Consider the following 17,448-nt stretch of genomic DNA (forward strand, 5'->3'; position numbering starts at 1 on the left):
TGTCTGTTGTGAACATTGGACACAATCCTGATGGCCTTATTCTGCAGAATGACTAAAGGCTGTAGATGTGATTTATAACAATTACCCCAGACTTCAACACAATAAGGCTAGATTGCTTTCTTTTCCAAATTTTAATTTTAAAACAGTGCTCCAATTTGTAACTAAAAAAATGGAAAACGATCACATTTGTTTTTTTAAAAATAAAAAATAAAAAGCTTTTTTATTCGTTCAGAGTTTTGTGACATTTCGGTTGAACAAACTAATAATTAAAATGTTTCAACAGTATAAGTAAAATGATAGTAAAGAAATACATTCAAAAATAACAAATACAATTTATAAAAGTTGTCATTATTACTACAGCAAAACCAGCAACAATACAAAACATAGATAATGTGCAAAAAGAAGAAGTGGTTGTGTTGTAAAGTTGACCCTCCCAATTTTGGGGCTTGTGAATGCATCTAGCTCACCCTGATTGTGATTAATGCCGTGTTGTTGGTGTTGTACTTTAGGGGCTTCTGTTGGTGGGTTAGAGTTAGCAATAAAATTTGAAAAGGGTGCCTATCTACAGCGCATTACTTGCACAATATCACCTTTAAGCGCTTGTTCCAGGTGGATGAGTTTGCATTCATTTAGCACTAAAATACGACATGATGGCTTCTACATTGTTTTAGTTTGAATCCAGTTGTCCTTTGCTGCATCTCACGTCAAAGTTTGCGGTTTCACCATATTGCGTTTTTGCTGTTGTTTTATTTTCTTTAAGCATATTCTATGTATTTGTGTCTTAAATTAGGCATTTTCAAGCATAAGAAGGCCTAAATTATTACTTATTACTTTTTGTATTTCACATCAAGAGGGGTCTCATTATGTAAAAACATAAATTTACAAGATCCTAAACAGTTTATTTTATATTTATTTTAGGAAGCGCAGTTTTCATACATACTGCTGCAATTTGCCCTTTCAAAGGCAGGAAAACCGGTGGGATTTATGATGTTTCTCTCTCTTTTGTTATTTTGTACAAGTCATACATGCTAAATTAAGAAACTTGGTTACGTGCTTGAGCACATGTGTTGTATATGGAGTGGAAAAAAATAATCGATGGTGGATCTGTAACGTGTTAAAACATTTTCCCAAGACTTTTGTCTCAGGTCTGTTTTTCTCCCACTCAGGCTGACAAGTTTCAGATGTATGTGAACTACTGTAAGAACAAGCCTGACTCCACGCAACTCATTTTGGAGCATGCTGGCCCATATTTTGATGTAAGTTGTGTAACTTTAAAGTATGATTTTAAATGTCATAAACATGTTCTATAAAAGCCATATTTTCAGTAACATAATAAGACAAATGATGACTATAAGGACTTGACAGATCTTTTTTCTCTTATGGCTTTACAGGAAATTCAGCAAAGGCATCGTCTCGCCAACTCGATTTCCTCTTACTTGATCAAACCAGTCCAAAGAATAACAAAGTACCAACTGCTTCTAAAGGTAGAATAAACACAATGTACACTGCTCCATCTTACAACATTTCAAAGTCTGTACACTTTCACATATTTAACATAAATTAATGTATCTTTTACTCCTGCACATTTAAAAAAAATGTCTGTAGGCACACAATAACACATTTTACTCCAAATTATCTCTTAACAGTTTGACGTAATAAATTATTTATTGTGTAAAAAAATTAGGAAGAGGAAATCTTTACAGAGGACCATGTCCTTCTTAATTGCCCTGAAGGTACTCACACACCAGGACACATGCCAAGGCTGCCATATTATTGATGACTTATCCAGCTGTAGTGCATACATTTACAGGCACGTATGCGTTGTTTTAAAACATCCGCTGAAATGTTATTAATGCAAAGAGAAACAGTATTGTTTGATGATGACATTCTCTGTATTGATTTTTTTGGCCTTAATCATTGCTCAAAAAATCCACAGTTATTTTTTTTAAATAAGTGTGCTTGGTTTCTACATAGTAATACGTCTTTAGTACAACATTATTTTTTCACTTAAAACACACCGTTGCAAAGGAAATCCACCAGTACAAAAACATATTCATTTTCAGTGGTAAACTGCCGCAGGTAAACAGCAAAATGATGACCAGAAGCAACTGCACACCTGTCAGTGCATTCAGTCAAGAAACAAAATGTAGCCTCATAATTGAGAAAATGTAATGAGCAGGGTATTACGAACATGTGCTATGCATCGGGGTCCACAATCAATTGGAGGCCCGGTTTTACTTGAAAAAGTGCATGTCAAATGTCAAATAACGAATTATACGGCCAATACTAATGCTGCAAACATATTCCTGTCATTGATAAGAACATAATGCTCTAGTGGCACAGTGTAATGTTGCTTATCTCATAAAGCAGAAGTTACTGAATTCAAAACCTGGTAAAAGTACTTGTAATAAGGTTTATAAATACTAGGGGTGTGTGAAAAAATGTATTCTTATTCGAATTGCGATTCTCACGTTGTGCAATTCAGAATCGATTCTCATTTTTGAAAAATACATATATATATTTTTGGGATTTTTTGGATGTATTTGTTTTTTTAATTAATCAATCCAACAAAACAATATACAGCAATATCAGTCAATCAATCAATGTTTACTTATATAGCCCTAAATCACTAGTGTCTCAAAGGGCTGCACAAACCACAACACAAACCACTACCACATCCTCGGTAGGCCCACATAAGGGCAAGGAAAACTCACACCCAGTGGGACGTCGGTGACAATGATGACCCAGTGGGACGTCGGTGACAATGATGACTATGAGAACCTTGGAGAGGACGAAAGCAATGGATGTCGAGCGGGTCTAACATGATACTGTGAAAGTTCAATCCATATTGGATCCAACACAGTCGCGAGAGTCCAGTCCAAAGCGGATCCAACAGAGCAACGAGAGTCCCGCTCACAGTGGAGCCCGCAGGAAACCATCCCAAGCGGAGGCGGATCAGCAGCAGAGAGATGTCCCCAGCCGATACACAGGCAAGCAGTACATGGCCACCGGATCGGACCGGACCCCCTCCACAAGGGAGAGTGGGACATAGGAGAAAAAGAAAAAGAAACGGCAGAACAACTGGTCTAAAAAGGGAGTCTATTTAAAGGCTAGAGTATACAAATGAGTTTCAAGGTGAGACTTAAATGCTTCTACTGAGGTGGCATCTCGAACTGTTACCGGGAGGGCATTCCAGAGTACTGGAGCCCGAAATGAAAACGCTCTATAGCCCGCAGACTTTTTTGGGGCTTTGGGAATCACTAATAAGCCGGAGTCCTTTGAACGCAGATTTCTTGCTGGGACATATGGTACAATACAATAGGCAAGATAGGATGGAGCTAGACCGTGTAGTATTTTATACGTAAGTAGTAAAACCTTAAAGTCACATCTTAAGTGCACTGGAAGCCAGTGCAAGTGAGCCAGTATAGGCGTAATATGATCAAACTTTCTTGTTCTTGTCAAAAGTCTAGCAGCCGTATTTTGTACCAACTGTAATCTAGTATCAATACCATAACAATGCAATCCAATTCCAAAACCAAACCTGACCCAGCAACACTCAGAACTGCAATAAACAGAGCAATTGAGAGGAGACACAAACACGACACAGAACAAACCAAAAGTAGTGAAACAAAAACGAATAATATCAACAACAGTATCAATATTAGTTATAATTTCAACATAGCAGTGATTAAAAATCCCTCATTGACATTATCATTAGACATTTATAAAAAGAAAAGAAAAGAACAATAGTGTCACAGTGGCTTACACTTGCATCGCATCTCATAAGCTTGACAACACACTGTGTCCGATATTTTCACAAAGACAAAATAAGTCATATTTTTGGTTCATTTAATAGTTAAAACAAATGTACATTATTGCAATCGGTTGATAAAACATTGTCCTTTACAATTATAAAAGCTTTTTACAAAAATCTACCACTCTGCTTGCATGTCTGCAGACTGGGGTAGATCCTGCTGAAATCCTATGTATTGAATGAAATGGAAAATCCTTTAGAATCGGAAAAAAATTGTTTTTGAATCGAGAATCGTGTTGAATTGGAAAAAAAAATCGCTTTTGAAACAAATTGTGACCCCAAGAATCGATATTGAATCGAATCGTGGGACACCCAAAGATTCACAGCCCTAATAAATACCGGTATATGTTTGTAATGATGCTAAAATTTTAATTTAGCACTGAACAAAAAAAAATGTTTATTTCCCATTAATTTGTTTTAGTTTTAGTATCAAACATGCATTTTTTGATAAAAAAAGTCAAAAAAATGTTTCATATGAATAAAACATATGTGAAAACATGTTCTAATTAGAAAGTTAAGGGGCACGGGGTCTCCAAATAAAATGCTGCTTAAGGCCCCAATTATGCCTGTGGTGTCCCTGCTAATATGTCACAGCACCAGGTAAGAAGACCAGCTTTCATTTAGTACACAACATGAATATTTAAGTTTAAAAACTCCTAAAACAATCCAACATAATCATCAAACGTGCATATTTGTTCATATAACCCATACAGAATATTAAAACAACTTAGTCTTTCTCATTTCTTCATGTTTATGTGTGTCTTTGCTCCCTGCATTGTTCACATGATGAGGCGTTCAAATACACTGCGTACATTAAGTAGGCAGATAGGCTCTCAGACACCAATATAGTTACACTGGTTTAAATTTTTTATTCACGTACCCTATTGACACTTTGCATACCACTGTTATGGGAACCTTGGCCTTACTACATATATACTTTTTTTTTTGACCTACCACCTTTGTTTTATGTTTTAGGAGCTATTGACATGCTGTGAGGAAGGAAAAGGTGAGATCAAGGACGGTCTGGAGGTGATGCTGAGTGTCCCCAAGAGAGCCAATGATGCCATGCACCTCTCCATGTTGGATGGTTGGTTGAAACGCACACAAATATACCAACAAAACGCAAAACCTGTGAAGATGGCACGTTGTGTAAATCGTACATAAAAACAGAATACAATGATTTTCTAATCCTTTTTAAACTATATTCAATTAAATAGACTGCAAAGACAAGATTTTTAACGTTCCAACTGGAAAATGTTGTTATTTTTTGCAAATTCTTGCTCGTTTGGAATTTGATGCCTGCAACATGTTTCAAAAAAGCTGGCCAAATGGCAAAAACGACTGAGAAAGTTGAGGAATTCTCATCGAAAACTTATTTGGAACATCCCACAGGTGAACAGGCTAATTGGGAACAGGTGTCTGCCATGATTGGGTATAAAAGCATTTTCCATGAAAGGCTCAGTCTTTTACAAACAATTTGTGAACAAATACGTGAGAAAATTGTTGAACAGTTTAAGAACAAAATTTCCCAACAAGCTATTGCAATGTATTCAGGGATTTCACCATCTACACTCCGTAACATCATCAACAGGTTCAAATAATCTGGAGAAATCACTGCACGTAAGCAGCTAAGCCTGTGACCTTCGATACCTCAGGCAATACTGCATCAAAAACCAACATCAGTGTGTAAAGGATATCAAGCTCAGGAACACTTCAGAAAACCACTGTTTGTAACTACAGTTTTCTACTATGCAAAGCGAAAGCCATTTATCAACAACAACCAGAAACGCCGCCGGCTTTGCTGGGCCCGAGCACACATCTGTGAATGCACCATTAATGCTGAAACGTACATACAGGTTTTAGAGCAACATATTTTGCCATCCAAGCACATTATCATGGACACCTGTCATTATTTCCGCAAGACAACGCCATGCCACGTGTTACAACAGCGTGGCTTCATAGTAAAAGAGTGTAGTACTCACTAGACTGCCCTGCCTGTAGTCCAGACCTCTCCCATTGAAAATGTGTGGCGCATTATGAAGCCTAAAATACGACAACAGAGACACCGGACTGTTGAACAACTTAAGCTGTACATCAAGCAAGAATGGGAAAGAATTCCACCTGAAATGCTTCAAAAATTAGTCTCCTCAGTTCCCAAACATTTACTAAGTGTTGTTAAAAGGAAAGGCCATGTAACACAGTGGTAAAAATGTCTTTGTGCCAACTATTATGGAATGTGTTGCTGCCATTAAATTCTAAGTCAATGTACATTGGCCAAAAAAATATTTAAGTTTTTCAGTTCGAACATTAAATATCTTGTCTTTGTAGTCTATTAAATTGAATATAAGTTGAAAAGGGGCAGCACGGTGCGTCTGCCTCACAATACGAAGGTCCTGAGTAGTCCTGGGTTCAATCCCAAGCTCGGGATCTTTCTGTGTGGAGTTTGCATGTTCTCCCCTTGACTGCGTGGGTTCCCTCCGGGTACTCCGGCTTCCTCCCACTTCCAAAGACATGCACCTGGGGATAGGTTGATTGGCAACACTAAATTGGCCCGAGTGTGTGAATGTGAGTGTGAATGTTGTCTGTCTATCTGTGTTGGCCCTGTGATGAGGTGGCGACTTGTCCTGGGTGTACACTGACTTCCGTCCAAATGCCACTGAGATAGGCTCCAGTGACCCCCCCGTGACCCCAAAATGGACAAGCGGTATAAAATGGATGGATGGATGGATAAGTTGAAAAGGACTTGCAAATCTTTGTATTCTGTTTTCATTTACACATTGCACAACGCGCCAACTTCACTGGTTTTGGGTTTTGTACTTTCTTTATTATGACTCTTTAAAAAAAAAAAAAAAAAAAGAGGGTGGTGACATTGCACTTTTTTTTGTTTTTATCTGAAAACAGCACCAAAATATGATTCACTTCCTGAAGTGAGCAAAATGTCACATAATCTGGTTCTGTTATTGAAGTCACCTGTACTTTGAGAGTGTGTACTCACGTTGCCACAAAGAAATGCAATTTCTGTCTCTGAAATGGCGTCACAGTGATTGAACACAAATGACTCAAGTGTGACTCAGCAGGCAACTGGCCACCCACATACTTGCACAAACTCTAAGAAAGAAAGAATCCAACTCTCTTCTGTCTTACTACTTTCAGGGTTTGATGGGAACCTTGATTCCCAAGGAGAACTCATTCTTCAGGAGTCCTTCCAAGTTTGGGATCCCAAAACACTCATCCGAAAGGGTCGTGACCGCCACCTTTTCCTCTTTGAAATGTCTCTGGTTTTAAGTAAAGAAGTGAAAGATTCAAATGGACACAGCAAGTACCTCTACAAGAGCAAACTGTTTGTAAGTGATACACAGTTTCATGCTTAGACTACATAGTTTTTGTTAGTTGCTAACAGGGAAGGGTACCAATGCTACAATTTTCAACGCCAACAGAGCAAGTATGCCTGGCAGAAAAAGCTAAAATTTAAAGTAATTCTACACTTTTCCCAAATGAGCTAACTTGATGCTAATTTATAACTTTGCCATGTCCATACTGATTAACCGTTTTAAATGGTGATTTCAACAACTTCAAATTTGGTAAAGAAAACTACAACTAAGTTGCACGTTACACATTACTTTTGTGTCCAATAAGTACAAAAAATCCAATACATACACTTTTTTGGGTGCTACAAAACACTAGGGTCTGCTTAACGGCAAAGATTACTCCGTGACTAGATAACCCACCTTAGCCTATACACTGTGTACGTCTTGGAATTTTAACTGCATGCAAAGTCTAAAGTCTACTATATACAGTAATACTTACAAATGACACTTACAAATTACTTACTGGATTCAAATGTGAAAGATACACATCCCTAGTCGCTGGGTCATTGTGGTTTTCACTCCAATGTTGTATTTGTATGTGTGATATTCCTTTTCTCAGACATCAGAGCTCGGAGTGACAGAACATGTAGAGGGCGACCCTTGTAAGTTTGCCCTCTGGGTGGGTAGAACTCCGACCTCGGACAACAAGATCGTGCTCAAGGTGCAGTATTAGTAGAATTCTCATATACAATACAGTGGTACCTCAACTTAAAAGTGTCCCAACTTCAGATTATTTTGAGAGAGCTGTCTTGTATACTTTAAGTTGCAAGCAAAAAATTGAGGTACAAGCATCACCGCCATTAGTCGGCGTAGCAAATGCTATAGTTACACATCTGGTCTTACTTTCTAGCATTATATTAAAGTACCAGTAGAGTGGAAAACATGTTGAATTGATATGATTAATTGTGTTTCATTGTATCTATTATACCCTATTTCGGTGGTTCTCAACCTTTTTTTAGTGATGTACCCCCTGTGAAATTTTTTTTTAAGTCAAGTACCCCCTAATCAGCACAAAGCATTTTTGGTAAAAAAAAAAAAAGAGATAAAGAAGTAAAATACAGCACTATGTCATCAGTTTCGGATTTATTAAGTTGTATAACAGTGCAAAATATTGTTCATTTGTAGTGGTCTTGTTGAAAAATTATCAAGTGATTCAATTATAAATAACGATTTCTACACATAGAAGTAATCATCAACTTAAAGTGCCTTCTTTGGGGATTGTAATAGAGATCCATGTGGTTTCATGAACTTAATTCTAAACATTTCTTTACAAAAAAAATCAATGTTTAACTTTAATATTTATGGAACATGTCCACAAAAAAATCTAGCTGTCAACACTGAATGTTGCATTGTTGCATTTCTTTTCACAGTTTATGAACTTACATTCATATTTTGTTGAAGTATTATTTAATAAATATATTTATAAAGATTTTTTGAATTGTTGCTATTTTTCCAAAAATATATGTCTAAAGAATTTTTGAATTGTTGCTATTTTTAGAATATTTTTCAAAAATCTCACGTACCCCTTGGCATACCTTCAAGTACCCCAAGGGGTACGCGTACCCCCATTTGAGAATCACTGCCCTATTTAATTTTATTTACCATCCGCAAAGTATGTGAAAATACCGTCCAAACTTCACAAAATGCCACAAATTCAGTCCGCCAATTTGAATGTTCCGCTCCAAATATCTTTGGCAATTTCCATACATTATACGTCACTGGAGTACCGCCTATGCACGCTGACCATATCAGCAAATAAGACATACTGGAAATGCGCAAAAATTGAAAATATATGTGGTGTTTACTAATTCCAATCCTTATGTAAGACAAGAACACATATACTTGAATTTGTTTTAATGCATTTGAAATCATAATTAAATAGCCAATAATTGAGTCAACCCATCGAGGGTCCTCTATTGCGCCCATAAAACTATCTAAAAACATCCAGAAACCACAGACAATACTCCATTTACATGTAGTGACCTGAAAATTAACCGAATATGAGTGATTTTGGTATTTTAAGCGCTAATGCAGACGGCTTATTTTAGAGGTGCATTGATAGGTGTGAGTTAATGCTATCTTACGCTGCTATTGTTGACTCACCAAACCGGCGGCTACTTTTGCTTCACCTCAAACTTGCTAAAAGTAATATCTAGATTAGAATTCATGCATGTGTCGCCTGGGAGTAGACAAATGTGGCCATGGACAGAGAGGCTGTTCGACTTTGATATCACCCGAGATAGCGAAAAAGACGCCAGCTGCAGCAAAAAATGTTTAAGCTTTTTGAGGATTTCAATTGAATCTTCATCTAAACAGGATTATGTGAGCATCCCGTGGGTTAGCATCTCAGCGAGAGTGGAAATTGTACAGTAGGTGTTTGTTTTATTATTGTTTATTATGTTTGGTTTGTATGTTTAGCATGGGGTTGCCAACTTCCTGAAAAAAAAACAAAAAAACACCTTGTTGGCAGGGCCAGTGTTCCACAAATATGTGCTGCCTCATAAGAAAAATGCAACCATTTGCGTAGTCCGATAGTTATCAATATAACTAATGTACTGATATGGATAACATTTTCAGAAAATGTCTGCATTAGATCCTGGAACAAGTGCTTCTTTAGTTTTCGTTATTATTCATACATTATATAATCTTGTCAAAATACTTGTTGACATTCATTCTGTCACCATACAGTATAGACCAGTGATTCTCAAACTGTGGTTCACCAAAGAATCACATAATTAAATATACTAATGTAACAGTTTTATTTTCCTGTATTCAAACACAGTGTGACTGTTCAAACTGTGTACAATGTTACTATATACTTAATAAATAAAACCTCTACCTGGTACTGTATGCTACTGTATTTTAATGTTGATCTTTATGGTGGTACTTGAAGATCCAAGTGTTTTCTGAGGCGATACTTGGTGAAAAAAACTTGATAACTACTGGTATAGACAAACAACAAGCCATGTATTTTAGGTTAATCAAGGTTTATACCCTGCGATGAGGTGGCGACCTTTCCAGGGTATACCCCGCCTACAGGCTGAATGCAGCTGAAATAGGCTCCAGCGACCCCAAAAGGGACTAACGGTAGGAAATGGATGGATGGAAGGTTTATACCGTCTTTGTTTTGGTTTATTTCCTGGTATGTAAAATAATGCTAAAAAATATCCACAATATAGCAACCTTTTCTACCGTAATTGCTATGGTTATTTTGATGCGGATGCTGAGTAGCGTTGGGTCGCAAATTTTCACCCCTATCAACATGGTGATTGATTTGGCCTTTGCTTTTGTGTTCTCGTCTGTTTTCTTCTGGTATTTATTCTGATTGTTAAGGGACGCGTAGTTATGTTATTAAATACGGTACAATTCCGTTTTTCAAGGGATGGTTGGCAACCCTAGTTAATACAACAGTGTTTCCAATAAAGCTGCATCCGTTTATCACCCGGCTTCTAAAACTTACTGCCCATCCTCCTTGTGTTCTGGTTCAAAGATATAAGGTTCAGGATCATCATTTTACTTCAAGTAATAGTTGTTGTCTCTCACAAAGCTTGCTTGATTAGCATTGTTGTTGATGGGGAAGGGATCTTTGGTTCCTAATGCTACGTCAGGGATCACGTGACTGGCTTGCTCATTAACCCTCAAAATGGCTCGATGTTTTCTGTAAGATTGATACTATTTTGATCATATCTATTTATTTGCAAGCTTTGGGAGTCTTGGTGTTATAGATCAGGTATATATAACAATACCTTCAATGTAAAAGCAACTTGTTTTTCCACTCTACTGGTACTTTAAAGCTGGAGATCGACTTTGTTTTTAACCATAGGATAGAAGAAAGTGAGTGTGAAGGACAGTCCTGAAAAAAAAGAAGTAGGTGATATTTATTGAATTAAAAAAAGAAATACCGTATATCCTTGAATTGACGCAGGGCATATAGTATGCGCCTGCCTTGAATTACTGCCGGGTCAAACTCGCTTCCCAAAATAATTAGCGCATGCTGAGTATTACCGCCTGGTTAAACTCGTGACGTCACGAGGGACACTTCCCCTGTCATCATTTTCAAAATGGAGGAGGCTCATTTCAATATCGGTGATTTGAAATCGCATAAAGGTAAGAAGATTAAGAGCTATTCAGTAGGATTTAAGGTCCACGCTTACATCACACTCAATTTTTTTACTGCATGCCTTTGGTAAGTGCCAGGGTGAAATGAGGTTTTAAAATAATTAGCGCATGCTTACTTTTACCGCATGCTTTTGGTAAGCGCAGGAGTGAGAAGAGGTTTTAAATTAATTAGCGCCCCGGCGGCAATTCAAGGAAATACTGTAAACAAAAACATGATCGACCTTGTAGCCAACTTGGCGAAGCAGACCATGAGTACCTTTGTGTCTTCAGTCCACTGCCTCCAGTTACTTTCTGCTTTGTTACAGTAGCATCACATTTGATACATACAAAGTAGATAGTTTGCGCACTATAAGAATAAATGATCATTCGGGATCTGTGACTGTGTTCATATTTGTTTGTCATGTCTTTTCCCTGAATCTTCCAGTCTATATATTTACCGTCAGTGTGCCGGTTGTCTGTTTCATTGCGTAACTTGTGATGACAATGAAAACCTGCTCCTTATGTAACATGACATTGCAGCTTCAGAGTTGCTGGTGTCAGAGTGAAGAAGGGAGATGGGGATGTGTCACTGACTGTTAATTGGAAGCGGACAATAAATGACTTTCTAAAGAAAGCTGAAAACTGAAAATATTTAGTTGTTCTGTATGTTTACAAATTGCTGAATTTTCCAGGTGTGTATGCTTTAATCTGTAATTGACTCAAGCTGATGCTCTCTTCCAGGCTTCAAGCATTGAAAACAAACAGGACTGGATCAAACACATTCGCGAGGTCATTCAAGAACGAACGGTCCATCTGCGGGGTGCTCTGAAGGAACCCATTCATATCCCGAAAGCCACCACAGCCAAACATAAAGGCAGACGGTAGGCTAACAGCGCGCCACTTGTTTGTCGTGCTCATTATGACAACGCGCAGTAAAATAGCAACTGTTTTCTCCCATTAACACAGCTGGACTATGTTTTAATAAAACGAGTAATTCAACGAAAGTATTTTGGTTTATCCACATGCAGGGATGGGGAGGAGCTAGACAGCCAAGGAGATGCAAGCAGTCAACCTGACACCATTTCAATCGCCTCACGGACATCCCAGAACACACTGGACAGTGATAAGGTAGAGAAACACACCGCCATGCTCTATATAACGGATTCAAAGTAGTTTACCAAAATCTCTTTCAAGAGGTTGTTGCACTATTGTTCCAATTACAGTTGCACCTAGTGACGGGTCAAACGATACTGAAACATTGATGCTTTATGAAACACCATGTCCATCCATACCTCCATGTGTGTGTCACTTCAAGAAGAAGCGCTGCTTTCGACTCACAAGTGACAGCTCGCACTAAATGAAGTCGTAAGAGTGACGTGCCGCGTTTTTCTTCAGTTTTCATCGCCGTCATTGATATGAATCTGTGGTCTAAAACACGTGGTCCCTGGGTCATTTGCGACCCACAGGCCGATATGTGGTGCCCCTCTACTTAACTTCATAGTTTAGTGGGGTTCGTTAACTTTTTTATTTGCGGGCTTCATTGGGGTAAAAAATTTGACTGGGGGCCGAAAGACAGCTGCATGTTTTACGTTTCAAGTTTAATTTATTCAGACATTTAAACATTTGACAGTTAAGATAGGACTTTTTTTTAACATACATATAGTCTGAAATGGAATAGGCGGAAGCTAAAGCTTATAACACTTATTCCAGTGTATTTACAAAACAGAAACAGAAAAAACTACCAATGTCTTATGCATGGAGTTGTACAATATTTTGTTTTCCATTAATCACAAAATATAAAACTAAAATAAAGAAAACTTCCTGCATGTAAATTTTACATCCATCCATCCATCCATCCATTTTCTACCGCTTATTCCCTTTTGGGGCCGCGGGGGGCGCTGGCGCCTATCTCAGCTACAATCGGGCGGACGGCGGGGTACACCCTGGACAAGTCGCCATTTTACATCCATTGCATTTATTCTCAACATTTTTTTTTTATAATGAATTTCCTCAAAATACTTTTATTTTTTGATTAAAGTTTTACCATCTTTTAACTCTTGGTCCAACTTAGTCCATACATTAATCCCAACAAAAGATAGACAATGCTTCTTTGCACTCGTTCTCACATGTTTTTTTTTCAAACATTTCTTTCTTTCGGATATTATAAACACAGTGTCGTTTTTTAAACAGTCCCTGAATATACACTGGTAACTTGTTATTGTTTATGTTATACATAAATTGTGCTGTCTTAAAGTCTACCAAATCCTTCAATTTTAGTGCTTTTAATTGAATGAAAAGCTCATTTGTATGTGCCCTCTAAGCCACGTTATTGACAATGCGGATCACTGTTTCTTGAATGATACTAATTGGATTAAGATTGGTTTTATAAGTGTTTCCTCACACTTATAAGCCATAGGTCTTGTAATGGAGAACCAGGGAACAGTATAAAATATATAAGTTTTTTTCAAAGATTGATTTTAGATTTTATTGCAAGAGATGTAAATAGTTTTGCCTTGATATAGTTTATATGGGGCTTTCAACTGAGCTCATTTTGTAAAACTATTCCAAGAAATTTTATATCATTCACTCTTTCTGTCTCAGTATCATTTATTTTCAAATTTCTACATACATCAATGGCACAATTTTTAAACACTATACATTTAGTTTTGTTTAAATCGAGAGTTAACTTATTTTATCGAACCACTTTTTTAACAATAGCAGTTATTTTTTCACTGTATCTGTTAATGCTTCTGGGTTGTTACCACAACTAGTATTTTGGTGTCATCAGCAAATAAATTCAAATGTTATATTTTTGAAACTAAACAAAGATCCTTAGTATACATAAGGGACAAAAAAAGGACCCAACAGAGGTCCCTGTCAGCAGCTGGGAATCAGTGCCAATGATGTGGACATACTGGGATCTGTTCTTCACAAAGTCTGGAGCCAAAAAAAGGCCACTCCTCTAATCCCCTATCCGTACAATTTTTTTGAGTCGCAATTCATGATTCACTGTATCGAAAGCTTTGGTGAGCTCTAGGAACCCTTATAACAGCATATTGCTTATTGTCTATGACGTTTGATATTTTTTGTACAAGGTCCACTCATGCTAGGGTAGTGGTCCTATTGGGTCTTAAACCATACTGCTGTTCACAAAGAATATTTGTATTGTCTACAAACCTCGTTTCCATATGAGTTGGGAAATTGTGTTAAATGTAAATATAAACGGAATACAATCATTTGTAAATCCTTTTCAACCCATATTCAATTGAATGCACTACAAAGACAAAATATTTGATGTTCAAACTCATGAACCATATTTTTTTTGCAAATAATAATTAACTTAGAATTTCATGGCTGCAACACGTGCCAAAGTAGTTGAGAAAGGGCATGTTCACCACTGTGTTACATCACCTTTTCTTTTAACAACACTCAAACGTTTGGGAACTGAGGAAACTAATTGTTGAAGCTTTGAAAGTGGAATTCTTTCCTATTCTTGTTTTATGTAGAGTTTCAGTCGTTCAACAGTCCAAGGTCTCCGCTGTCGTATTTTACGCTTCATAATGGGCCACATATTTTTGATGGGAGACAGGTCTGGACTGCAGGCGGGCAAAGAAAGTACCCACACTCTTTTTTTACGAAGCCACGCTGTTGTAACACTTGTCTTGCTGAAATAAGCAGGGGAGTCCATGGTAACGTTGCTTGGATGACAACATATGTTGCTCCAAAACCTGTATGGACCTTTCAGCATTAATGGTGCCTTCACAGATGTGTAAGTTACCCATGCCTTGGGCACTAATACACCCCCATACCATCACAGATGCTGGCTTTTGAACTTTGCGCCGATAACAATCCGAATGGTTATTTTCCTCTTTGTTATGGAGGACACCACGTCCTTTGTTTCCTAATATAATTTGAAATGTGGACTCGTCAGACTACAGAACACCTTTCCACTTTGCATCAGTCCATCTTAGGTGAGCTCGGGCCCAGCCAAGCCGGCGGCGTTTCAGGATATTGTTGATAAATGGGTTTGGCTTTGCATAGTAGAGTTTTAGCTTGCACTTACAGATGTAGCGACCAACTGTCGTTACTGACAATGGTTTTATGAAGTGTTCTTGAGCGCATGTGGGGATATCCTTTACACACTGATGTCGGTTTTTGATGCAGTACCGCCTGAGGGATCAAAAGTACGTATGATCATCGCTTACGTGCAGTAAATTCTCCAGATTCTCTGAACTTTTTGATGATTTTACGGACCATAGATGATAAAATCCCTAAATTCCTTGCAATAGCTCGTTGAGAAATGTTGTTCTAAAACTGTTCGACAATTTGCTTACAAAGTGGTAACACACACATCATCTTTGTTTGTGAATTACTTAGCATTTCATGGAAGCTGCTTTCATACCCAATCATGGCACCAAACCGTTCCCAATTAGCCTGCACACCTGTGGGATGTTCCAAATAAGTGTTTGATGAGCATTTCTCAACTTTATCAGTATTTATTGCCACCTTTCCCAACTTCTTTGTCATGTGTTGCTGACATCAAATTCTAAAGTTAATGATTATTTGCACAAAAAAAAATGTTTATCAGTTTGAACATCAAATATGTTGTCTTTGTAGCATATTCAACTGAATATGGGTTGAAAAGGATTTGCAAATCATTGTATTCCGTTTATATTTACATTAAACACAATTTCCCAACTCACATGGAAACAGGGTTTGCATATAATTGAATAGTCATTTATGGAATATAATCTCCAAAACCTTAGAAAACTGTGACAGAATGTAAATGGGTCTATAATTAGTGAATTCCTGTTCATCACCAGCCTTGTAAATAGGAATCACTTTTGCAGTTTTCTTCTGGAAAAAAAAACCCGATTGTAAAGAAAGATTACAAATGTACTGTAAGTGACAACACATTCAAAAATGTCTTTTAATACTGACATGTCCAGTCCATTCCAGTCAGCAGACATCTTTGTCTTGCAGTTTTTAACAACTAAAATGGTTTCATTTTTATCAGTGGCTTGAATAAATGTAGTTTTATCAGCAGTTGGCAGTTTGCTTAGAGCACCAACTTGATTAATGTTCATAATTTAAAAATGTATACACACACAAACATACAGCCTACACATATATACGTGTACATATATGTGCATACTGTACTAACATATTATTATATACATATTTAATATAATACATATATCTAGCTTAAAAATTTCATAATGTGTGATAATTTTAATAGCAATTGCATAGCGCCAAATAAGGTAAATGTTTAATAGCTGGCTCATCGACCAAAATTGCACGTTGCCTATTCCTATCTGCACAGCTATTCGTTTTAAAACCAAAAAACTATATACTGTATTTGCTAAATATTAATTTTATTTGCAGGTTAAATAAATTACATTTATTTTATCCCTCAGTGGACAAATTATGAATTTATTTTCCTTTCATTAAATAATTATTTGTGTTGTATTTTTGTGCTGTATGTTTGTTGTATTACTCCATTATACATTATTTTTCCTAAGTGGGCTCAATTTTTAAATTTCAATCTCCAATTATTTCCCAGGTTTATGATACACCAGCAGTTATTGCACAATACCTCAATGTCAAACAGGATATAAAATGATTTCATTTTTCAGAGGGCATACAAACATTTTGGATAATTTTTTTGTTTGTTACTTTTTTTTGGACACATCTTTTAATCAGCCCTAAACAAAAATACCAAACATAAAATGTTTCTTTTTTTTTAACCCTTTAAAGGGCTTTTGATCAAATGAGGTCACAGTTTGTAAGTAATATAACATTCCATAACATTGCGACCCAGAGAGGGACAAGCGGTAGAAAATGAATGGATGGATAGAAGGATGGTTACTTTATAAATTATTATCTGTTCAAAAGGCCTTCAAAAAGGGTCAACATTTTTAAAAAAATGACATGTTTGATATTTTTGTTTAGGACTAAGGTGTATTGAAAAATCAAAGCAAAACAGGTATGAATCCAAAAAGCTTTTACTCCCTTAAAACTCCAGTTTGGTTTTGAAGATAATTAAAAGTGAAACTACCCGGAGGGTTAATCAAGCAGATGTAGGATGAAAATTATGAAACACTTAACACAGTATCAGTCCCGTGTCAATGCAGCTATTGAGTGTGCCACACACTCACTGAGGTGTCA

General features: G+C 37.0%; 1 protein-coding gene across 6 annotated transcripts in view; it reads left to right on the forward strand.

Annotated features, from left to right (window-relative positions):
- triob (trio Rho guanine nucleotide exchange factor b) overlaps nt 1-17,448 on the forward strand; it is a 254,419-nt gene that overhangs the window by 183,683 nt on the left and 53,288 nt on the right. For all 6 annotated transcript variants that reach the window (XR_009808860.1, XM_061916203.1, XM_061916204.1 and 3 more), the window contains exons 30-36: nt 1,167-1,256; nt 1,392-1,484; nt 4,790-4,901; nt 6,968-7,158; nt 7,742-7,843; nt 12,022-12,161; nt 12,309-12,408. Coding sequence is in view for 5 of the 6 variants with exons in the window: in XM_061916203.1 (XP_061772187.1) it covers nt 1,167-1,256; nt 1,392-1,484; nt 4,790-4,901; nt 6,968-7,158; nt 7,742-7,843; nt 12,022-12,161; nt 12,309-12,408 (828 nt within the window). In the remaining variant the exon portion in view is untranslated. The remainder of the gene's footprint in view (nt 1-1,166; nt 1,257-1,391; nt 1,485-4,789; nt 4,902-6,967; nt 7,159-7,741; nt 7,844-12,021; nt 12,162-12,308; nt 12,409-17,448) is intronic.

This window comes from Nerophis ophidion, linkage group LG11 (genome assembly GCF_033978795.1).
Source record: "Nerophis ophidion isolate RoL-2023_Sa linkage group LG11, RoL_Noph_v1.0, whole genome shotgun sequence".
In the NCBI taxonomy this organism is placed as follows: Eukaryota; Metazoa; Chordata; class Actinopteri; order Syngnathiformes; family Syngnathidae; genus Nerophis; species Nerophis ophidion.